We start from the raw sequence: 26056 nt of genomic DNA on the forward strand, positions 1-26056 counted from the left end.
TGAGTCCATTTGCATATCTAGTATTAGGCTTTCTATTGGTTATGCATGAGGCGCATTTAACTATATAATTATAACGGTGTTTGCAGCTGGCTCCTTGCTATACTTTGGTATTACAGATCACTCCTAGAGTTCATTTGTAGTATGACGTGCATAGGCTAAGTTTCTACCAGAATTAAATGGGCCTGAAAGTCAAAATTAGACTTGTATGATTCAGACAGATCATGCAATTTTAAGCATTTCCCCCTTTTACTTATCAAATATACTTCATTGCCTTGATATCCTTTGTTGATTAGCATATCTAGGTAGGCTCAGAAGGGTGCACAAGTCGAGCACTATATGGAAGCAGTGTTTACATTTGGAAACACCATTGGCCTCCAGTGCTCAACAGTGTTTGACACTGATAGAAAAAAGTGTGCAAATACTGCTGCAATATAGTGCTCAGGACACACTGCACACTCCTTAGCCTATCCTGGTATGCTCTTCACCAAAGAATGCCAAGTGAGCAGAGTACATTTGACGTATTGGAAAGATGTTTAAAACTGCATGTTCCCAAAGAGAAGTCAGAGAATAAAACAAACACCACAATGAGACTGGGAATAAAGAGAAAAATAGAAAAAAATAGTTGATTATGAAAAACTTCTTTTTAAGATGAAAATGGATCTCAGACCACTTCAATTTTTATTTGCATAAAAATATAATATTAACTAATAAGTCCCAATATCCCTAAATTGTTAATCTAAATAATTATGACAGGACCATTATTAATCAAAATAAATCAAACTTAAATAACGGAATGAAACATATCCAGTGACAGAACCTTTGCTCATTTCCTGTAATGTTTAAACAGCCTGTGCATATGTTTTAAACCAAACTACAATACAGCCTAAACGCTAATGCTCTTCATTTTTTCAAATATTAACCACCTTTGACTTCACAGAATGGTTTAATATGTAACAATCTAGAAGAGTTCTTTGGTAAGCTAAAATAAATACCTCTATATACAGAAATGTGAAATGAGTGATACAATAAAAAGATAAGCACCAAAGCCTTACACATACGCATGGACCCAGATACACTCTGAAAAAACATAGTAAAACACTTGTAAAGAGTCAAAATGCAGACAGGACAAGGTCATAGTAGTGGGGACCTGGCAAAACAAAAATGCTGGAAGCCCATAATGTGGCACCAAGTCAACAAATCCTTGTCCTAGGCGCTCAATAATATAAAGCACAGGTCACAATATGACTCTCAAGTTGCTTTTATCAAGCCACCAGTTACTCCTCCTCTTTTCCTCATCTACAACATACATAGTACTGGTTGCTACTCATTGTGTCGATACAACGTGCACATTTCTGGGTTCATGCATACATGTAGGTTTGTGGTCCTATACATTTTTGCTTCAATAGAATTTCTAAAATCTGCTAACCAGCTCTGCAATGGAATAATAATAAACCATCACTATATCACCTCTTATATGAAATAGGTCATTTTAGCTCTAATGAAGTCTTTGTACTACTACTCACTGTATAACTCCCACTTGGGAGCCAAAAGCATTGCAGATGGACACTGGTGGGGGCATGAGAGTACAGCTGCTGATTGGTTCACCAGATGTTTACCGATTGGGACCAGCTGTACTCTGTGGCTCACAAATAAGACTTTACCAATGTGTTTCACCTTGTTTCAAACTGTCAGACACATAGCGTTTCAAAGTAAGTAGTGTAAACGTTGTGTGCTCAAATGAATTGAAGAATCTTATTTTCCCACTGTAATGTCCCTTTAAAATAACAAGCATGTCATTTCCACATTTACAATGCCATTCTAAGAATCTGGCACTGAAAGGGTTAAACTACAGAACAAGAAAATAAATAGAAAAAAAAACACATATGCAAGAGGGGACACTCTTTGTAGGCACTGCAAGATAAATAAACTTGGGCACAAAAGTATACATGGATATGTACGATAAAAATATGCTTAGAGATTTCCTAGAAATGATCCAAAGCACTAGATGGAGCAAAATGCTGTATCTGGAGCTTCACCTGGACTTGTTCACTGATGAGAGGGAAACGTAAAATAGATCTGTGGTGGGAGGTTTGTGGTATGAAGATTGGGGGCAATGTTAACAGTCATCATAGGGCACTCTTTATAAAAGCAGTTCTTTCAGTGTGAGCATCACATTCCTCAACTTCCGAATCTGAGAAGCCCTCTTCCTGCCACACGTCTGAGGGGATGCCTTTATAGGCTATAATGCCACTTGCCTGAGTGTACAACTTCTTCCTGCCCAGAGTTACACCTGAGTGCACCTGGAGGATGAAAAATATGCTGATGAAGATAACCACTATTAGGGCACAACTTAACACCGCCACCAGCACTGGCAAATTAGTGGAGCTAGCAGCGGAGTCTTGGACCCAGTCTTTCAGAGGTGGCGATTCTCTGCTCATCTGGGACTGGTGTGAGCATGAGAAGTCATTCAGATTGTAGTGTGAGTGAGCAGGACATGAGATGCAGTCATTCGGTGTGACGCCCTTGCAGGTAGCGCAGGAGGGGTGGCATGTCATGCACACGTTGGCCTGGAGAGGCTCAATGTTGTTCTCCAGTGTGTAGTGGATATTCTGTACAGTGGCGGTAAATCCTGGGGGACAGGATTTCACACAGTTCTTCTTGTGAAGGTAGAAGCCTTCCTCACACACTGCAAGAGAATGACAGGAATTATTCTACATGTCAATCAGTAAGCCAGAGATAATAAGCAAAATCATCAATTCAATTCACAAATTTATAGGAAATAAATTATATATATATATACACATACATACACACATATATATACAGGTAGCCCTCAGTTTACGCCGGGGTTAGGTTCCAGAAGGAATGGTTGTAAATCAAAACCGTTGTAAATTGAAACCCAGTTTATAATGTAAGTCAATGGGAAGTGAGGGAGATAGGTTCCAGGCCCCTCTTAAAATTGTCATAAGTAACACCTAATACATTATTATTAAAGCTTTGAAATGAAGACTTTACATGCTAAACAGCATTATAAACCTAATAAAATAATCGCACAACACAGACTTCACTTGCATTTTTCTGCAAACAGTTCTTTCTATGCATTCAAATCTGGACTGAGTTATAGACAGGAAGATCTTGTTCCTTTGAAATCTGCTCGATAGCTCAGGTCTGGTTAAACTGATTAATTTCAGCTTGCTTGGCTTTGCTGTAACACAAGCGGACAGCTCCACCTACTGGCTATTTTAATAAATGCACTGCTTCTGAATGCTTTTCAATAGCAGTCACATGACTGGAACAAAAGGTTGTTATTCTGAAACGGTGTAAATTGAACCGTTGTAAAACGAGGGCCACCTGTATATATATATATACATATACACACATACACATTTTACTTTACATAATTAGAGGGATATGAAACACAAAATGTTTCTTTTGTGATTCAAAGCATACCATTTTTTTAAAATTCAATTTACTTTTATTATCAATAAACATCAAATATACATCATTCTCATGGTATTGTTTGTTGAAGAGATATTTAGATATGCAGGGTACACATTTCTGGAGCAGTGCATTACAGCAAACACTTTTGCCACCTACTGTTCTTGCAAATGGATAACAGCTATAAAACTGCTGCCATATATTGCTCCACTCACATGCCCACACCTAACAACTTCCTATGTGCTTTTCAACAAAGTCTACCAAGAGTACAATGTCAGATGGATAATAGAAGTAAATTGAAAAGTTTTGTTAATTTTACACTATCTGACTTATGAAATCATTTTTGGGGGTCTATGTCCCTTTAAACACTTTATTAAACGCTAATGTGTTTAATGTTCCTTTAAATGCAATAAAAGATAATAAACATGAGCTTAGTGTCCCTTTATGAGAGAACTCTGGGATTAGAAACGTTAGTACATAAACTAATCATCTTGCAACTTAACAAAACCAAATGTCACTGGATCAATAAAATCCTGAACAGATTACCCAACAAGAACAAATGGAATGAAGGGTGAAGAAAGGATAAAGACAATAAAGAAAAGGGAAAATACTCAGTACAGAGATATTTAAACCACTGAGCGTGCACCTGGCATCTGTTTTGCATATTTCCACAGCTGCAATTAGCAAACTCCTCTAGACTGTGAGACTAATTCTTTTAAAAGATTTTTGAAAAGAATCAGTGAATGAGTTTTAAAATGGGTTCCTTAGGAAGCAAAAGTAGGGAAAGTGAGGGCTCTTCAATGTTCTTATATGACATAAACAAGGAAAGATCTGCCAAAACAGAACATTAAACTGTACGCCAACATGTGGCGCTTTGTCCATTTACATGACCCGATCTGCAGTAAACGGTTTAATTAGTGAGAATAGAGCCCTCATTTACTTCTTAATTAGATTTGAGCATCTCATTAGCATGAGGTGACTTAGGCCTCACTGGAGATATGAAAGCTCTTCAGTTAGAAATAATCCATTCTGGAATTTCTCTGGAGAAATAGTTGTAATCTTCCACCGCATGAACAGAACAAAATGATTTTAACCTGTTCTTCAGCTCTAAGTGAGTATAATACAGATTAATGAGTAAAGTTCTCTTGTTTTTTTGTTTTGTTTATTTCTGGACTCTTAAATGGCAACAGACTTCAATAATTCCTGTTCCCTTAGCTAATTATAGGTTTTATAGAAAAAACTATTTCAGTAGGTGACAGGGTAATCATAGTGAAATGTCTAAATGAAATATAGGATAAGAAAATATTTTGGCTTTTACATTGTGATTGTTACATTGCTAATAAAGCACTTACATTACAACAGGATGTACCTTTAAAGGGAAACTAAACCATTAAAAATGCTAGGCACAAAGATGCATGTAAAGCAAAGATTAGCATGAGGATAATATGCAGATAGGCTGTTTAAAATTTGCATTAGTTATTTGTATAAATATTTTCAAAAGTTTATTTAAATAAACTAAGGTATCCTAGGTTAAAAAAACTGCATTTCTTATTGGATATCTGCTGCTGAGACCAACTATGGATGGTTGTTATGTACAGGAGACAAAAAGTAAGAGGGTCTGGTGACCCTTTAAATAAAACAGTGTTTATAATTCACCAATAGCGCGCAAGGGTGAATGCACAAGGTCCTAAAAGGTCAAGAGAAATAAATATGGCATTTCTGAAAAGAATACTAACCGATACAGGACTGGCTAGAAGCTATGGTACGGCAACCTACTCCATCCACCTGGTTAGAGAGGGTTGGGGAGTCTGATGCTGTTCCGTACAAAACCAGGAAAAACTGTGTTAAGGTACCTAAGGAAAAAAGGGAATTGAACAATTTTCACTTAAAGTAAAACAGATTTAAATTACATCTCAGGTTTAAACAGCATTGCATGAAAGGCTCTCTAAAAAAAAAAAGATATGTATATACACAGCGATAGCCTCTAAGACAATAATTATTATATTTATTCAGGAGTCTCTATGAATTTATTTAATGGTTTCCAGACAAACATGAAGTGTTGGTAAAAATATTAAATAAAGAAACAAATACTTATTTCTCTCCATGTTAACAATGTCTTAATACTTAGCTAAACAATTCAAACATAAAATAAAAAGCAGGATATCAGGACAGAAAAAAAATGCACAAAAAATGGGATATTCTAAAATTCCTAACATTTTGCATGACTTGTTTAGGTAAAAAGATAACATAATTTATGTAAGAACTTACCTGATAAATTCATTTCTTTCATATTGGCAAGAGTCCATGAGCTAGTGACATATGGGATATACAATCCTACCAGGAGGGGCAAAGTTTCCCAAACCTCAAAATGCCTATAAATACACCCCTCACCACACCCACAATTCAGTTTAACGAATAGCCAAGCAGTGGGGTGATAAAGAAAGGAGTAGAAAGCATCAAAAAAGGAAATTTGGAAATAATTGTGCTTTATACAAAAAATCATAACCACCATAAAAAGGGTGGGCCTCATGGACTCTTGCCAATATGAAAGAAATGAATTTATCAGGTAAGTTCTTACATAAATTATGTTTTCTTTCATGTAATTGGCAAGAGTCCATGAGCTAGTGAAATATGGGATATCAATACCCAAGATGTGGATCTTCCACTCAAGAGTCACTAGAGAGGGAGGGAATAAAAATAAAAACAGCCATATTCCGTTGAAAAAATTAATCCACAACCCAAAAAAATAAGTTTATTTTCATTTTTGAAAAAGAAAAACACTTAAATCAAAAAGCAGAATAATCAAACTGAAACAGCTGCCTGAAGAACTTTTCTACCAAAAACTGCTTCTGAAGAAGCAAATACATCAAAACGGTAGAATTTAGTAAATATATGCAAAGAGGACCAAGTTGCCGCTTTGCAAATCTGATCAACTGAAGCTTCATTCTTAAAAGCCCACGAAGTGGAGACCGATCTAGTAGAATGAGCTGTGATTCTCTGAGGCGGGGCCTGACCCGACTCCAAATAAGCTTTATGAATCAAAAGTTTCAACCAAGAAGCCAAGGAAATAGCAGAAGCCTTCTGACCTTTCCTAGGACCAGAAAATAAAACATATAGACTGGAAGTCTTCCTGAAATCTTTAGTAGCTTCCACATAATATTTCAAAGCTCTTACCACATCCAAAGAATGTAAGGATCTTTCCAAAGAATTCTTTGGATTAGGACATAAGGAAGGGACAACAATTTCTCTACTAATGTTGTTAGAATTCACAACCTTAGGTAAAAATTGAAAAGAAGTCCACAAAACTGCCTTATCCTGATGAAAAATCAGAAAAGGAGACTCACAAGAAAGAGCAGATAACTCAGAAACTCTTCTAGCAGAAGAGATAGCCAAAAGGAACAACACTTTCCAAGAAAGTAGTTTAATGTCCAAAGAATGCATAGGCTCAAATGGAGGAGCCTGTAAAGCCTTCAGAACCAAATTAAGACTCCAAGGAGGAGAAATTGATTTAATGACAGGCTTAATACGAACTAAAGCCTGTACAAAACAGTGAATATCAGGAAGTATAGCAATCTTTCTGTGAAATAAAACAGAAAGAGCGGAGATTTGACCTTTCAAGGAACTTGCAGACAAACCCTTATCCAAACCATCCTGAAGGAACTGTAAAATTCTAGGAATTCTAAAAGAATGCCAGGAGAATTTCTGAGAAGAACACCATGAAATGTAAGTCTTCCAAACTCTATAATAAATCTTTCTAGAGACATATTTACAGGCTTGTAACATAGTATTAATCACTGAGTCAGAGAAACCTCTATGACTTAGAACTAAGCGTTCAATTTCCATACCTTCAAATTTAATGATTTGAGATCCTGATGGAAAAACTGACCTTGAGATAGGTCCGGCCGTAACGGAAGTGGCCAAGGCGGGCAACTGGACATCCGGACCAGATCCGCATACTAAAACCTGTGTGGCCATGCTGGAGCCACCAGCAACACAAAAGACTGTTCCATGATGATTTTGGAGATCACTCTTGGAAGAAGAACTAGAGGCGGGAAGATATAAGCAGGATGATAACACCAAGGAAGTGTCAGTGCATCCACTGCTTCCGCCTGAACATCCCTGGACCTGGACAGGTATCTAGGAAGTTTCTTGTTTAGATGAGAGGCCATGAGATCTCTCTCTGGAAGACCCCACATCTGAACAATCTGAGAAAACACATCTGGATGGAGAGACCGGCTAAGATAATCCGCCTCCCAATTGTCTACACCTGGGATATGCACCGCAGAGATTAGACAGGAGCTGGATTCCGCCCAAACAAGTATCCAAGATACTTCTTTCATAGCTTGGGGACTGTGAGCCCCACCCTGATGATTGATATAAGCCACAGTTGTGATATTGTCTGTCTGAAAACAAATGAACGGTTCTTTCTTTAGCAGAGGCCAAAACTGAAGAGCCCTGAGAATTGCACGGAGTTCTAAAATATTTATTGGTAATCTCGCCTCTTGAGATTTCCAAACCCCTTGTGCCGTCAGAGATCCCCAAACAGCTCCCCAACCTGAAAGACTCGCATCTGTTGAGATCACAGTCCAGGTTGGCCGAACAAAGGAAGCCCCTTGAACCAAACGATGGTGATCTATCTACCATGTCAGAGATTGTCGTACATTGGTATTCAAGGATATTAATTGTGATATCTTTGTATAATCCCTGCACCATTGATTCAGCATGCAAAGCTGTAGAGGTCTCATGTGAAAATGAGCAAAGGGGATTGCGTCCGATGCTGCAGTCATGAGACCTACAACTTCCATGCACATATCCACTGAAGGGAATGACAGACTGAAGGTGCCGGCATGCTGCAACTAATTTTAAACGTCTCTTGTCTGTTAGAAACAGAGTCATGGACACTGAATCTATCTGGAAGCCTAAAAAGGTGACCTTTGTCTGACGAATCAAGAAACTTTTTGGTAAATTTATCCTCCAACCATGTTTCCGAAGAAACAACACTAGTTGATTTGTGTGAGATTCTGCAGTATGTAAAGACTGAGCTAGTACCAAGACATCGTCCAAATAAGGAAATACCGCAATACCCTGTTCTCTGATTACAGATAGTAGGGCACCCAGAACCTTTGAAAAGATTCTTGGAGCTGTTGCTAGGCCAAATGGAAAAGCAACAAATTGGTAATGCTTGTCTAGAAAAGAGAATCTCAGAAACTGAAAGTGTTCTGGATGAATCGGAATATGAAGGTATGCATTCTGCAAGTCTATTGTGGACATATAATGCCCTTGCTGAACAAAAGGCAGAATAGTCCTTATAGTAACCATCTTGAAAGTTGGTACTCTTACATAACGATTCAAAATTTTTAGATCCAGAACTGGTCTGAATAAATTTTCTCTCTTTGGTACAATGAATAGGTTTGAATAAAACCTCAAACCTTGTTCCTGAGGAGGAACTGGCATGATTACCCCTGAAGACCCCAGATCTGAAACACACTTCAGAAAAGCCTGAGCTTTACTGGATTTACAGGGATACGTGAGAGAAAAAAATCTTCTCACAGGAGGTCTTACCCCTGAGAGACAATGCTCTGAATCCAATGATTTTAGCCAGATTTTATCCAAAAATCCATGAAAAACCTTAATCTGCCCCCTACCAGCTGAGCTGGAATGAGGGCCGCACCTTCATGCAGACTTAGGGGCTGACTTTAATTTCCTAAATGGCTTGGATTTATTCCTAATTAGAGGAAGGCTTCCAACTGGAAGCAGATTCCTTGGGAGGAGGATTGAGTTTTTGTTCCTTATTCTGACGAAAGGAACGAAAACGGTTAGAAGCCTTAGATTTACCCTTAGGTTTTTTATCCTGAGGCAGAAAAACAGAATTTATGTTTACCTGATAAATTACTTTCTCCAACGGTGTGTCCGGTCCACGGCGTCATCCTTACTTGTGGGGATATTCTCTTCCCCAACAGGAAATGGCAAAGAGCCCAGCAAAGCTGGTCACATGATCCCTCCTAGGCTCCGCCTACCCCAGTCATTCGACCGACGTTAAGGAGGAATATTTGCATAGGAGAAACCATATGATACCGTGGTGACTGTAGTTAAAGAAAATAAATTATCAGACCTGATTAAAAAACCAGGGCGGGCCGTGGACCGGACACACCGTTGGAGAAAGTAATTTATCAGGTAAACATAAATTCTGTTTTCTCCAACATAGGTGTGTCCGGTCCACGGCGTCATCCTTACTTGTGGGAACCAATACCAAAGCTTTAGGACACGGATGAAGGGAGGGAGCAAATCAGGTCACCTAAAAGGAAGGCACCACGGCTTGCAAAACCTTTCTCCCAAAAATAGCCTCAGAAGAAGCAAAAGTATCAAACTTGTAAAATTTGGTAAAAGTGTGCAGTGAAGACCAAGTCGCTGCCCTACATATCTGATCAACAGAAGCCTCGTTCTTGAAGGCCCATGTGGAAGCCACAGCCCTAGTGGAAGGAGCTGTGATCCTTTCAGGAGGCTGCCGTCCGGCAGTCTCGTAAGCCAATCTGATGATGCTTTTAATCCAAAAAGAGAGAGAGGTAGAAGTTGCTTTTTGACCTCTCCTTTTACCAGAATAAACAACAAACAAGGAAGATGTTTGTCTAAAATCCTTTGTAGCATCTAAATAGAATTTTAGAGCGCGAACAACATCCAAATTGTGCAACAAACGTTCCTTCTTCGAAACTGGTTTCGGACACAGAGAAGGCACGACTATCTCCTGGTTAATGTTTTTGTTAGAAACAACTTTTGGAAGAAAACCAGGTTAGTACGTAAAACCACCGTATCTGCATGGAACACCAGATAAGGAGGAGAACACTGCAGAGCAGATAATTCTGAAACTCTTCTAGCAGAAGAAATTGCAACCAAAAACAAAACTTTCCAAGATAATAACTTAATATCAACGGAATGTAAGGGTTCAAACGGAACCCCCTGAAGAACTGAAAGAACTAAGTTGAGACTCCAAGGAGGAGTCAAAGGTTTGTAAACAGGCTTGATTCTAACCAGAGCCTGAACAAAGGCTTGAACATCTGGCACAGCTGCCAGCTTTTTGTGAAGTAACACAGACAAGGCAGAAATCTGTCCCATCAAGGAACTTGCAGATAATCCTTTTTCCAATCCTTCTCGAAGGAAGGATAGACTCTTAGGAATCTTAACCTTGTCCCAAGGGAATCCTTTAGATTCACACCAACAGATATATTTTTTCCAAATTTTGTGGTAAATTTTTCTAGTTACAGGCTTTCTGGCCTGAACAAGAGTATCAATAACAGAATCTGAGAACCCTCGCTTTGATAAGATCAAGCGTTCAATCTCCAAGCAGTCAGCTGGAGTGGGACCAGATTCGGATGTTCGAACGGACCTTGAACAAGAAGGTCTCGTCTCAAAGGTAGCTTCCATGGTGGAGCCGATGACATATTCACCAGATCTGCATACCAAGTCCTGCGTGGCCACGCAGGAGCTATCAAGATCACCGACGCCCTCTCCTGATTGATCCTGGCTACCAGCCTGGGGATGAGAGGAAACGGCGGGAATACATAGGCTAGTTTGAAGGTCCAAGGTGCTACTAGTGCATCTACTAGAGTCGCCTTGGGATCCCTGGATCTGGACCCGTAGCAAGGAACCTTGAAGTTCTGACGAGAGGCCATCAGATCCATGTCTGGAATGCCCCACAGTTGAGTGATTTGGGCAAAGATTTCCGGATGGAGTTCCCACTCCCCCGGATGCAATGTCTGACGACTCAGAAAATCCGCTTCCCAATTTTCCACTCCTGGGATGTGGATTGCAGACAGGTGGCAGGAGCGAGTCTCCGCCCATTGAATGATTCTGGTCACTTCTTCCATCACCAGGGAACTCCTTGTTCCCCCCTGATGGTTGATGTACGCAACAGTCGTCATGTTGTCTGATTGAAACCGTATGAACTTGGCCCTCGCTAGCTGAGGCCAAGCCTTGAGAGCATTGAATATCGCTCTCAGTTCCAGAATATTTATCGGTAGAAGAGATTCTTCCCGAGACCAAAGACCCTGAGCTTTCAGGGATCCCCAGACCGCGCCCCAGCCCATCAGACTGGCGTCGGTCGTGACAATGACCCACTCTGGTCTGCGGGAGGTCACCCCTTGTGACAGGTTGTCCAGGGACAGCCACCAACGGAGTGAGTCTCTGGTCCTCTGATTTACTTGTATCTTCGGAGACAAGTCTGTATAGTCCCCATTCCACTGACTGAGCATACACAGTTGTAATGGTCTTAGATGAATGCGCGCAAAAGGAACTATGTCCATTGCCGCTACCATCAAACCTATCACTTCCATGCACTGCGCTATGGAAGGAAGAGGAACGGAATGAAGTATCCGACAAGAGTTTAGAAGTTTTGTTTTTCTGGTCTCTGTCAGAAAAATCCTCATTTCTAAGGAGTCTATTATTGTTCCCAAGAAGGGAACTCTTGTCGACGGAGATAGAGAACTCTTTTCCACGTTCACTTTCCATCCGTGAGATCTGAGAAAGGCCAGGACTATGTCCGTGTGAGCCTTTGCTTGAGGAAGGGACGACGCTTGAATCAGAATGTCGTCCAAGTAAGGTACTACAGCAATGCCCCTTGGTCTTAGCACCGCCAGCAGGGACCCTAGTACCTTTGAGAAAATCCTTGGAGCAGTGGCTAATCCGAAAGGAAGCGCCACGAACTGGTAATGCTTGTCCAGGAATGCGAACCTTAGGAACCGATGATGTTCCTTGTGGACAGGAATATGTAGATACGCATCCTTTAAATCCACCGTGGTCAAGAATTGACCTTCCTGGATGGAAGGATTGTTCGAATGGTTTCCATTTTGGACGATGGAACCTTGAGAAACTTGTTTAGGATCTTGAGATCTAAGATTGGTCTGAACGTTCCCACTTTTTTGGGAACTACGAACAGATTGGAGTAGAACCCCATCCCTCGTTCTCTTAATGGAACAGGATGAATCACTTCCAGAAGATAACCTTGGGAGACTATTTCTAGCGCCCAAGGATCCAGAACATCTCTTGCCCAAGCCTGAGTGAAGAGAGAGAGTCTGCCCCCCACCAAATCCGGTCCCGGATCGGGGGCCCGCATCTCATGCTGTCTTGGGAGCAGTGGCAGGTTTCTTGGCCTGCTTTCCTTTGTTCCAGCCTTGCATAGGTCTCCAGGCTGGATTGGCTTGAGAAGTATTACCCTCCTGCTTAGAGGACGTAGCACTTGGGGCTGGTCCGTTTCTGCGAAAGGGACGAAAATTAGGTTTATTTTTGGCCTTGAAAGACCTATCCTGAGGAAGGGCGTGGCCCTTGCCCCCAGTGATATCAGAGATAATCTCTTTCAAGTCAGGGCCAAACAGTGTTTTCCCCTTGAAAGGAATGTCAAGCAATTTGTTCTTGGAAGACGCATCCGCTGACCAAGATTTTAACCAAAGCGCTCTGCGCGCCACAATAGCAAACCCAGAATTTTTCGCCGCTAACCTAGCCAATTGCAAGGTGGCGTCTAGGGTGAAAGAATTAGCCAATTTAAGAGCACGAATTCTGTCCATAATCTCCTCATAAGAAGAAGAATTACTAATAATCGCCTTTTCTAGCTCATCGAACCAGAAACACGCGGCTGTAGTGACAGGGACAATGCATGCAATTGGTTGTAGAAGGTAACCTTGCTGAACAAACATCTTTTTTAGCAAACCTTCTAATTTTTTATCCATAGGATCTTGGAAAGCACAACTATCTTCTATGGGTATAGTGGCGCGCTTGTTTAGAGTAGAAACCGCCCCCTCGACCTTGGGGACTGTCTGCCATAAGTCCTTTCTGGGGTCGACTATAGGAAACAATTTTTTAAATATGGGGGGAGGTACGAAAGGTATACCGGGCCTGTCCCATTCTTTATTAACAATGTACGCCACCCGCTTGGATATAGGAAAAGCTTCGGGGGGCCCCGGGGCCTCTAGGAACTTGTCCATTTTACATAGTGTTTCTGGAATGACCAGATAATCACAATCATCCAAATTGGATAACACCTCCTTAAGTAGAGCGCGGAGATGTTCCAACTTAAATTTAAAAGTAATCACATCAGGTTCAGCTTGTTGAGAAATTTTTCCTGAATCTGAAATTTCTCCCTCAGACAAAACCTCCCTGGCCCCCTCAGACTGGTGTAGGGGCCCTTCAGAAACAATATCATCAGCGTCCTCATGCTCTTCAGTATTTTCTAAAACAGAGCAGTCGCGCTTTCGCTGATAAGTGGGCATTTTGGCTAAAATGTTTTTGATAGAATTATCCATTACAGCCGTTAATTGTTGCATAGTAAGGAGTATTGGCGCGCTAGATGTACTAGGGGCCTCCTGTATGGGCAAGACTGGTGTAGACGAAGGAGGGGATGATGCAGTACCATGCTTACTCCCCTCACTTGAGGAATCATCTTGGGCATCATTTTTACTAAATTTTTTATGACATAAATCACATCTATTTAAATGAGAAGGAACCTTGGCTTCCCCACAGTCAGAACACAATCTATCTGGTAGTTCAGACATGTTAAACAGGCATAAACTTGATAACAAAGCACAAAAAACGTTTTAAAATAAAACTGTTACTGTCACTTTAAATTTTAAACTGAACACACTTTATTACTGCAATTGCGAAAAAGTATGAAGGAATTGTTCAAAATTCACCAAAATTTCACCACAGTGTCTTAAAGCCTTAAAAGTATTGCACACCAAATTTGGAAGCTTTAACCCTTAAAATAACGGAACCGGAGCCGTTTTTATATTTAACCCCTTTACAGTCCCTGGAATCTGCTTTGCTGAGACCCAACCAAGCCCAAAGGGGAATACGATACCAAATGATGCCTTCAGAAAGACTTTTCTATGTATCAGAGCTCCACACACATGCAGCTGCATGCCATGCTGTTCTCAAAAACAAGTGCGCCATACCGGCGCGAAAATGAGGCTCTGACTATGATTAGGGAAAGCCCCTATAGAATAAAGTGTCTAAAACAGTGCCTGCCGATATTATTTTACAAAAAATACCCAGATTAAATGATCCTCAAGGCTAAATATGTGTAAATATGATCGATTTAGCCCAGAAAATGTCTACAGTCTTAATAAACCCTTGTGAAGCCCTTATTTACTGTCTGAATAAAAATGGCTTACCGGATCCCATAGGGAAAATGACAGCTTCCAGCATTACATCGTCTTGTTAGAATGTGTCATACCTCAAGCAGCAAAAGACTGCTCACTGTTCCCCCAACTGAAGTTAATTCCTCTCAACAGTCCTGTGTGGAACAGCCATGGATTTTAGTAACGGTTGCTAAAATCATTTTCCTCATACAAACAGAAATCTTCATCTCTTTTCTGTTTCAGAGTAAATAGTACATACCAGCACTATTTTAAAATAACAAACTCTTGATTGAATAATAAAAACTACAGTTAAACACTAAAAAACTCTAAGCCATCTCCGTGGAGATGTTGCCTGTACAACGGCAAAGAGAATGACTGGGGTAGGCGGAGCCTAGGAGGGATCATGTGACCAGCTTTGCTGGGCTCTTTGCCATTTCCTGTTGGGGAAGAGAATATCCCCACAAGTAAGGATGACGCCGTGGACCGGACACACCTATGTTGGAGAAAACTCCTTTTCCTCCAGTGATAGTTGAAATAATAGAATCCAACTGAGAACCAAATAAATTATTACCTTGGAAAGAAAGAGATAGTAATATAGATTTAGATGTCATATCAGCATTCCAAGATTTAAGCCACAAAGCTCTTCTAGCTAATACAGCTAAAAGACATGGATCTAACATCAATTTTGATAATATCAAAAATGGCATAAAAAATAAAATTATTAGCATGTTGCAGTAAGCGAGTAATGCTAGATATGTCAGGATCCAAATCTTGTTGCCCTAAATTCTCCAACCAAAAAGTTGAGGCAGCCGCAACATCAACCAAAGAAATAGTCTTAGAAGATGACCTGAATATAAATAGGCCTTCCTTAGAAAAGGATTCAAGCTTCCTATCTAAAGGATCCTTAAAGGAAGTACTATCTTCCATAGGAATAGTGGTACGTTTAGCAAGAGTAGAAATAGCCCCATCAACTTTGGGGATTTTTTCCCAAAACTCTATAGATTTTGCTGGTAAAGGATACAATTTTTTAAACCTTGAAGAAGGAAGAAAAGAAGTACCTGGCTTATTCCATTCCCTAGAAATCATATCAGAAATAGCCTCAGGAATAGGAAAAACCCCTGGGGAAACCACAGGGGGTTTAAAAACAGCATTTAAACGTTTATTAGACTGAACGTCAATAGGACTGGTTACCTCAATATCCAAAGTAATTAACACTTCTTTTAATAAAGAACGCATATACTCTATTTTAAATAAATAAGTAGATTTGTCAGTGTCAATGTCTGAGGAAGGATCTTCTGAATCAGATAGATCCTCATCAGAAGAGGATAAATTATTATGTTGCTGGTCATTTGAAATTTCATCAGCTATATGAGAAGTTTTAAAAGACCTTTTACGTTTATTAGAAGGTGGAAATGCAGACAAAGCCTTCAGAATAGAATCAGATAGATACAAATTCTTTAAAATTTACAGGTATATCATGTACATTAGAAGTTGAAGGAACTGCAACTGGCAATGTACTATTACTTATGGAAACACTATCTGCATGTAAACGTTTATCATGACAACTATTACAAATGACATTTGGTGGAATAATTTCTACACTTTTACAACAAATGCACTTAGCTTTGGTAGAACCGATGTCAGGCAGCAATGTTCCAGCAGAAACTTCTGAGGCAAGATCAGACATCTTGCTCAATGTAAGAGAAAAAACAACATATAAAGCAAAATTATCTATTTCCTTATATGACAGTTTCAGGAATGGGAAAAAATGCAAAAGCATAGGCCTCTGATAGAGAAAAAAGCAAGAGGCAAACATCAATGGGGTATTGAAATAATGAAAAAATATGGCGCCAAGAATGACGCACAACGTAACAAACTTTTGGCGCCAAAAATAACCGTAAATGTCACACTCGCATCACTAATGACGCCGCTGTGTGAAAGGTCTCAGCGTCACGTATGACGCTGGAAATGACGAAGTTGCGTCATAAACGTCTTTTTCCGCGCCAAAAAAATTTTCGCGCCAAGAATGACGCAATAAAGTTTAGCATTAGACGCACCCGCGGGCCTAATACCCGCAATAGCAAGAAAGTAGTCAATTGAAAAAAAGACTAAACCCCAGGTAAGAAATAAATTTCTTAAAATGTTTAAATTCCCCAAATATGAAACTGACAGTCTGCTGAAGGAAATACATGAACCTGACTCATGGCATATATAAGTACAATACATATATTTAGAACTTTATATAAATGCATAAAGTGCCAAACCATAGCTGAGGTGTCTTAAGAAATAAAAAAACATACTTACCAAAAGACACCCATCCACATATAGCAGATAGCCAAACCAGTACTAAAACAGTTATTAGTAGAGGTAATGGTAGATTGAGAGTATATCGTGGATCTGAAAAGGGAGGTAGAAGATGAATCTTTACGACCGATAACAGAGAACCCATGAAATAGACCCCCGTTAGAGAAATCATCGTATTTAATAGGTGATACTCCCTTCACGTCCCTCTGACATTCGCTGTACTCTGAGAGGAATCGGGCTTCAACAATGCTGAGAAGCGCATATCAACGTAGAAATCTTAGCACAAACTTACTTCACCACCTCCATAGGAGGCAAAGTTTGTAAAACTGAATTGTGGGTGTGGTGAGGGGTGTATTTATAGGCATTTTGAGGTTTCGGAAACTTTGCCCCTCCTGGTAGGATTGTATATCCCATATGTCACTAGCTCATGGACTCTTGCCAATTACATGAAAGAAAGATAAATTGTAATAACCAGTTTATATACAGCATTTGACAAATGGTATGCGCTACTTGACTGAATTATGAAATACTTTTGCAGTAGTGAATTAAAACAACCACCACGACCATAGATATGAAGTTAAATATTAAGGATTACTAAAATTACATAAGAAAGCAAATGCCTCACAATACTGCAGACCTCTCAACTATCCCTATTTGAAAGGGAACTGCCCAGTTGTCCCTCTCAGGCAGTCATATGTCACTCTTTGCAGAATTTCCCTTAGCTCCATCTATAGGCCACCCACACATGCCCACAAACTGCACAGCCACACCCACTAACTCCCCATCCTTCAACTCCCACTTATTCTCCTGAGTCCCTAATACCCAGGCACAAATGTTGGGAGGTATGATACTGTCCTTGAATTTTGAGAAGGATATCAATTTAGGCCTAAGATAAGTATTTTGTGTGATCCATGACTAAAAGCCACAGACTATCAGTGTCCTGATATATATGTACACACTTGCACCAATGAAGTATTTAATAGGAAAGCACTGACAAAGACATTAATATTGTTTTCCATGTGATGTATAATGGTGTAGAAAACTAAATAAAGTAAATTTATGCTTACCTGATTAATTAATTTCTTTTACGATATGACGAGTCCACGGATGTCATCCTTACTTGTGGGATATTAACCTCCTGCTAACAGGAAGTGGCAAAGAGCACCACAGCAGAGCTGTATATATAGCCCCTCCCTTCCCCTCCACCCTCAGTCATTCGGCTGAAGGTATAGGAAGAGAAAAGGAAAGGCTAAAAGGTGCAGAGGTGACTGAAGTTTACAAAAAATATAAAGAAAAACTGTCTTAAAAAGAACAGAGTGGGCCGTGGACTCGTCCTATCATAAAATAAATTAATTTAGCAGGTAAGCATAAATTTAGTTTTCTTTTACAAAGATATGACGAGTCCACGGATTTCATCCTTACTTGTGGGATACCAATACCAAAGCAACAGGACACGGATGAAAGGGAGGGACAAGACAGGAACCTAAACAGAAGGCACCACTGCTTGAAGAATCTTTCTCCCAAAAATAGCCTCAGAAGAAGCAAAAGTATCAAATTTGGAAAATTTGGAAAAAGTATGAAGGGACGACCAAGTCGCAGCCTTACAAATCTGTTCAACAGAAGCATCGTTTTTAAAAGCCCTTGTGGAAGCCACAGCCCTAGTAGAATGAGCCGTACTTCTTTCAGGAGGCTGCTGTCCAGCAGTCTCATATGCTAGGCGGATGATACTCCTCAGCCAAAAATAAAGAGGTAGCCGTAGCTTTCTGACCCCTTCGCTTTTCAGAATAAACAATGAATAATGAAGATGATTGACGGAAATCCTTGGTTGCCTGTAAGTAAAACTTCAAGGCACGGACCACGTCCAGATTGTGTAACGGACGCTCCTTCTTGGAAGGAGGATTAGGACACAATGAAGGAACAACAATTTCTTGATTAATATTCTTATTTGAAACAACCTTAGGAAGAAATCCAGGTTTGGTACGTAAAACCACCTTATCAGAATGAAATATAAGATAAGGCGAATCACATTGTAACGCTGAAAGCTCAGAAAATCTTTGAGCAGAAGAAATAGCAACTAAAAACAGAACTTTCCAAGATAATAAATTTAATATCTATGTAATGCATAGGTTCAAATGGAACCCCTCGAAGAACTCTAAGAACTAAATTCAAACTCCAGGGAGGAGTAATAGGTCTAAATACAGGCTTAATTCTAGTTAAAGCCTGACAAAAAGACTGAGCATCCGGCACATTTGCCAAACGTTTGTGAAGCAAAATTGACAAAGCAGAAATCGGTCCCTTTAAAGAACTTGCCGATAACCCTTTCTCCAATCCTTCTTGGAGAAAAGACAGAATCCTAGGAATCTTAGTTTTACTCCATGAGTAACCCTTGGATTCACACCAATAAAGATATTTACACCATATCTTATGATAGATTTTTCTAGTGACAGGCTTTCGAGCCTGTATCAAAGTATCAATGACCGAATCAGAGAATCATCGCTTCAATAAAATCAAGCGTTCAATCTCCATGCAGTCAGCTGCAGAGAAATTAGATTTGGATGTTGAAAAGGACCTTGAATGAGAAGGTCCTGTCTTAAAGGAAGTTTCCACGGTGGCAGAGAGGACATGTCCACTAGATCCGCATACCAAGTCCTGCGTGGCCACGCAGGCGCTGTCAGGATTACTGAAGCTCTCTCCTGTTTGATTCAAGCAATCACACGTGGAAGAAGAGGAAATGGTGGAAACACATAAGCTAGGCTGAACTTCCAAGGCACTGCCAGGGCATCTATCAGTTCGGCCTGTGGATCCCTCGACCTGGATTCGTATCTCGGGAGCTTGGCATTCTGTCGAGACACCATTAGATCCAACTCTGGTCTGCCCCATCTGAGAATCAGTGAGGCAAATACCTCCGGATGGAGTTCCCACTCCCCCGGATGAAAAGTCTGACGACTTAGAAAATCCGCTTCCCAATTTTCTACTCCTGGGATGTAGATTGCCAACAAATAACAAGAGTGGGTCTCCGCCCATCGGATTATCTTGGATACCTCTGTCATCGCTAAGGAACTCTTTGTTCCCCCCTGATGATTGCTATACGCCACAGTCGTGATGTTGTCCGACTGGAACCTGATGAATTTTGCCGAAGCCAACTGAGGCCATGCCAGAAGCGCATTGAAAATTGCTCTCAGTTCCAGAATATTGATTGGAAGTAGAGACTTCACCAGAGTCCAAACACCCTGAGCCTTCAGGGAGCTCCAGACTGCACCCCAGCCCAGAAGGCTGGCATCTGTTGTCACTATCACCCACGAGGGTCTGCGGAAACAAGTTCCCTGTGACAGATGATCCAGCGACACCCACCAAAGAAGAGAGTCTCTGGTTACTCGATCCAGATTTATCTGAGGAGATAAATTCGAATAATCCCCATTCCACTGCCAGAGCATGCACAGCTGCAGTGGTCTGAGATGAAAGCGGGCAAACTGAATTATATCCATTGCCGCTACCATTAATCCAATGACTTCCATGCACTGAGCCACTGATGGCTGATGAATGGACTGAAGTGCTCGGCAAGTATTCAGAATCTTTGTTTTTCTGACCTCTGTCAGAAAAATTTGCATATCTACCGAGTCTATAAGAAATGAAACCCTTGTCCGTGGAACTAATGAACTTTTTTCTATGTTCACTTTCCAACCGTGAAATCGCAGGAAAAACAATACTATGTCCGTGTGAGATTTTGTCAATTTATAATTTGACGCCTGAATCAGAATGTAGTCCAGATAAGGCACTACTGCTATGCCCCGCGGTCTGAGAACCGCCAAAAGAGACTCCAGAACTTTTGTGAAAATTCTGGGTCCCGTGGCAAGACCGAAAGGAAGAGCCACAAACTGATAATGTTTGTCCAGGAAGGCAAACCTTAAGAACCGATGATGATCCTTGTGAACAGGGATATGAAGGTATGCATCCTTCAAATCCACAGTAGTCATATATTGACTCTCCTGAACCATTGGTAAGATTGTTCGTATAGTCTCCATTTTGAACGATGGGACTCTGAGAAATTTGTTTAGACACTCGAGATCCAAAATGGGTCTGAAAGTGCCTTCTTTTTTGGGAACTACAAAAAGATTAGAGTAAAACCCCTATTCCAGTTTTGGAACGGGACAAATTAAACCCATGGTATAGAGGTCTTTTACACAGCGTAAGAACGCCTCTCTCTTTATCTGGTCTACAGATAACCGTGAAAGATGAAATCTCCCCCTTGGGAGAAAATCCTTGAATTCTAGTTGATACCCGTGGGTCACTATTTCTAGTGCCCAGGAGTCCTGAACATCTCTTGCCCAAGCCTGAGCAAAGAGAGAAAGTCTGCCCCCTACCAGATCCGGTCCCAGATCGAGGGCCATCCCTTCATGCTGTCTTGGAAGCAGCAGCGGGCTTCTTGGATTGTTTACCCTTATTACAATTCTGGTTGGGTCTCCAGACTGACTTGGATTGAGCAAAATTACCTTTCTGCTTTGTGGAAGAAAAAGAAATAGAGGGTCCTCCTTTATAGTTTCGAAAGGAACGAAAATTATTCTGTTTACCCCTCATTTTAACAGACTTATCCTGAGGTAGGGTATGACCTTTACCTCCAGTAATGTCAGAAATGATCTCCTTCAATTCAGGCCTGAATAGGGTCTTACCTTTAAAAGGAATAGCCAAAAGCTTAGATTTTGATGACACATCAGCAGACCAAGATTTGAGCCATAACGCTCTATGTGCCAGAATGGCAAAACCTGCATTTTTTGCTGCTAACTTAGCAATTTGAAAAGCAGCATCAGTAATAAAAGAATTAGCTAGTTTAAGAGCCTTAATTCTATCCAGAATATCATCTAATGGAGTCTCAACTTTCAGAGACTCTTCTAGAGCTTCAAACCAACAATGCAAGCCGTAGGTTGTAAAAGAAAACCTTGATGAATAAATAATTTCTTTAAAAGACCTTCTAATTTTTTATCCATAGGATCTTTGAAAGCACAACTATCCTCAATAGGTATAGTTGTACGCTTGGCCAAAATAGATATAGCTCCCTCTACCTTAGGGACCGTTTGCCACAAGTCCCGAATGGAGTCAGATATAGGGAACATTTTCTTAAAAGGAGGAGGAGAGAACGGTATGCCTGGTCTACCCCATTACTTTTGAACAATTTCCGAAATTCTTTTAGGAACCGGAAAAACATCAGTGTAAATAGGTACCTCTAAATATTTGTCCATCTTACACAATTTCTCTGGTGGTATTATAATAGGTTCACAATCATCCAGAGTCGCTAAAACCTCCCTAAGTAACAGACGTAGGTGTTCAAGCTTAAATTTAAATGACATAACGTCTGAATCTGTCGGAGGTAAAATATTTCCTGGGTCTGAAAGCTCACCCTCAGACAGCAATTCTCTAACCCCCAACTCAGAACATTTTGAATGAGCATCGTAAAAAACAGAATTTATGCTTACCTGATAAATTACTTTCTCCAACGGTGTGTCCGGTCCACGGCGTCATCCATTACTTGTGGGATATTCTCCCCTACAGGGAAAGGCAAGGAGTGCACACAGCAAGAGCTGTCCATATAGCTCCCCTCATTCGACCGACGGTTAGGAGAAAAAGGAGAAACTATAGGGTGCCGTGGTGACTGTAGTGTATAAAGAAAAAGAAACATTTTTCAAACCTGATTAAAAAACCAGGGCGGGCCGTGGACCGGACACACCGTTGGAGAAAGTAATTTATCAGGTAAGCATAAATTCTGTTTTCTCCAACATTGGTGTGTCCGGTCCACGGCGTCATCGATTACTTGTGGGAACCAATACCAAAGCTTTAGGACACGGATGAAGGGAGGGAGCAAATCAGGTTACCTAAACAGAAGGCACCACGGCTTGCAAAACCTTTCTCCCAAAAACAGCCTCTGAAGAAGCAAAAATATCAAATTTGTAAAATTTGGCAAAAGTGTGCAGAGAAGACCAAGTCGCTGCCTTACATATCTGATTAACAGAAGCCTCGTTCTTGAAGGCCCATGTGGAAGCCACAGCCCTAGTGGAGTGAGCTGTGATTCGTTCAGGAGGCTGCCGTCCGGCAGTCTCATAAACCAATCGGATAATGCTTTTCAGCCAGGAAGAAAGAGGTAGCAATAGCTTTTTGTCCTCTCCTCTTACCAGAGTAAACGACAAACAAGGATGAGGTTTGTCTAAAATTCTTTGTTGCTTCTAAATAGAACTTTAAAGCACAGACTACATCTAAATTGTGTAACAAACGTTCCTTCTTTGAAACTGGATTCGGGCATAGAGAAGGAACAACTATTTCCTGGTTAATATTCTTGTTGGAAACAACCTTTGGAAGAAAACCAGGCTTGGTACGCAAAATAACCTTATCTGAATGGAACACCAGATAGGGTGGATCACACTGCAAAGCAGATAATTCAGAAACTCTTCTAGCAGAAGAAATAGCAACCAAAAACAGAACTTTCCAAGATAGCAACTTGATATCTATGGAATGTAAGGGTTCAAACGGAACCCCCTGAAGAACTGAAAAAACTAAATTTAGACTCCAAGGAGGAGTCAAGGGTCTGTAAACAGGTTTGATTCTGACCAAAGCCTGTACAAAAGCTTGTACCTCTGGCACAGCTGCCAGTCGTTTGTATAACAAGACAGATAAAGCAGAAATCTGTCCTTTTACAGAACTCGCTGACAATCCCTTATCCAAACCTTCTTGGAGATAGGAGAGGATCTTAGGAATTGTAATCTTACTCCAGGAGAATCCCTTGGATTCACACCAACAGATATATCTTTTCCATATTTTATGGTAAATCTTTCTAGACACAGGTTTTCTGGCTTGGACCAGAGTATCTATCACTGAATCTGAAAACCCACACTTGGATAAAATCAAACGTTCAATTTCCAAGCAGTCAGCTGCAGAGAAATTAGATTTGGATGTTTGAATGGACCTTGTACTAGAAGATCCTGTCTCACAGGTAGCTTCCATGGTGGAGCCGATGACATATTCACCAGGTCTGCATACCAAGTCCTGCGCGGCCACGCAGGAGCTATCAGAATCACCGGGGCCTTCTCCTGAGTGATCCTGGCTACAAGCCTGGGAAGGAGAGGGAACGGTGGAAACGCATAAGCTAGGTTGAACGACCAAGGCGCCACTAATGCATCCACTAGAGCGGCCTTGGGATCCCTGGATCTGGACCCGTAGCAAGGAACCTTGAAGTTCTGACGAGACGCCATCAGATCCATGTCTGGAATGCCCCATAATTGAGTCAACTGGGCAAACACCTCCGAGTGGAGTTCCCACTCCCCCAGATGGAAAGTCTGACGACTCAGATAATCCGCCTCCCAGTTGTCTACTCCTGGGATGTGGATTGCAGATAGGTGGCAGGAGTGATCCTCCGCCCATTTGATGATCTTGGATACCTCTCTCATCGCCAAGGAACTCCTAGTTCCTCCCTGATGGTTGATGTAAGCTACAGTCGTCATGTTATCTGACTGGAATCTTATGTATCCGGCCTTCGCTACATGAGGCCAAGCCCGGAGAGCATTGAATATCGCTCTCAGTTCCAGGATGTTGATCGGGAGAAGAGACTCTTCCCGAGACCATAAACCCTGAGTTTTCAGGGAATCCCAGACCGCGCCCCAGCCTAATAGACTGGCGTCGGTCGTGACAATGACCCACTTTGGTCTGCAGAAACTCATTCCCTGAGACAGGTGATCCTGTCTACTGGAGCATGCACAGTTGTAATGGTCTTAGATGAATTCGAGCAAAAGGAACTATGTCCATTGCTGCAACCATCAACCCTACTACTTCCATGCACTGAGCTATGGAAGGCTGCAGAATAGAGAGAAGAACTTGACAAGCGTTTAGAAGCTTTGACTTTCTGACTTCTGTCAGGAAGATCTTCATTTCAAAAGAATCTATTATTGTTCCCAAAAAGGGAACTCTTGTCGACGGAGACAGGGAACTCTTTTCTACGTTCACCTTCCACCCGTGAGATCTGAGAAAGGCTAGAACAATGTCTGTATGAGCCTTTGCCTTGGAAAGAGACGACGCTTGAATTTAGAATGTCGTCCAGATAAGGTGCCACTGCAATGCCCCTTGGTCTTAGAACCGCTAGAAGGGACCCGAGCACCTTTGTGAAAATTCTGGGAGCAGTGGCTAGTCCGAATGGGAGAGCCACAAACTGATAATGTTTGTCCAGAAAGGCGAACCTTAGGAACTGATGATGATCTTTGTGGATAGGAATATGTAGATACGCATCCTTTAAATCCACGGTAGTCATATATTGACCCTCCTGGATTGTAGGTAAAATTGTTCGACTGGTTTCCATTTTGAACGATGGAACTCTGAGAAATTTGTTTAGAATTTTTAAATCCAGAATTGGTCTGAAAGTTCCCTCTTTTTTGGGAACTATAAACAGATTTGAGTAAAAACCCCTGACCTTGTTCCACAGTGGGTGTATCACTCCCATCTTTAACAGGTCTTCTACACAATGTAAGAATGCCTGTCTACTTATTTGGTCTGAAGATAAGTGAGAAATGTGGAACCTTCCCCTTGGGGGTAGTTCCTTGAATTCTAGAAGATAACCCTGAGAGACTATTTCTAGTGTCCAGGGATCCTGAACATCTCTTGCCCAAGCCTGAGCAAAGAGAGAGAGTCTGCCCCCTACTAGATCCGGTCCCGGATCGGGGGCTACCCCTTCATGCTGTCTTGGTAGCAGCAGCAGGCTTCTTGGCCTGTTTACCCGTATTCCAGCCTTGCATTGGTTTCCAAGCTGGTTTAGTCTGGGAAGCGTTACCCTCTTGTCTAGAGGCTGCCGAGTTAGAAGCCGGTCCGTTCCTGAAATTGCGAAAGGAACGAAAATTGGACTTATTCTTAGCCTTGAAAGGCCTATCCTGTGGGAGGGCATGGCCCTTTCCCCCAGTGATGTCTGAAATAATTTCTTTCAATTCTGGCCCAAAAAGGGTCTTACCTTTGAAAGGGATATTAAGCAATTTTGTCTTGGAAGATACATCCGCCGACCAAGACTTTAGCCAGAGCGCCCTGCACGCCACAATTGCAAACCCTGAATTTTTTGTCGCTAATCTCGCTAACTGCAAAGCGGCGTCTAAAATAAAGTTATTAGCCAACGTAAGTGCGTGAATTCTACCCATTACTTCCTCATACGGAGTCTCCCTACTGAGCGACTT

The 26056-nt window shown here is 41.1% G+C and overlaps 1 protein-coding gene across 1 annotated transcript in view; it reads right to left on the reverse strand.

Moving 5' to 3' along the window:
* Positions 1-26056, reverse strand: part of FURIN (furin, paired basic amino acid cleaving enzyme) — a 494229-nt gene that overhangs the window by 4285 nt on the left and 463888 nt on the right. The window contains exons 15-16 of the mRNA XM_053717718.1: positions 5175-5291; positions 1-2686 (exon numbers count right to left, since the gene is read on the reverse strand). The exon at positions 1-2686 is cut by the window's left edge and continues 4285 nt beyond it. Coding sequence (XP_053573693.1) covers positions 2127-2686; positions 5175-5291 — 677 coding nt within the window. The 3' untranslated portion in view covers positions 1-2126. The remainder of the gene's footprint in view (positions 2687-5174; positions 5292-26056) is intronic.

The sequence above is a fragment of the Bombina bombina genome, chromosome 6, assembly GCF_027579735.1.
Source record: "Bombina bombina isolate aBomBom1 chromosome 6, aBomBom1.pri, whole genome shotgun sequence".
NCBI classification, from domain to species: Eukaryota; Metazoa; Chordata; class Amphibia; order Anura; family Bombinatoridae; genus Bombina; species Bombina bombina.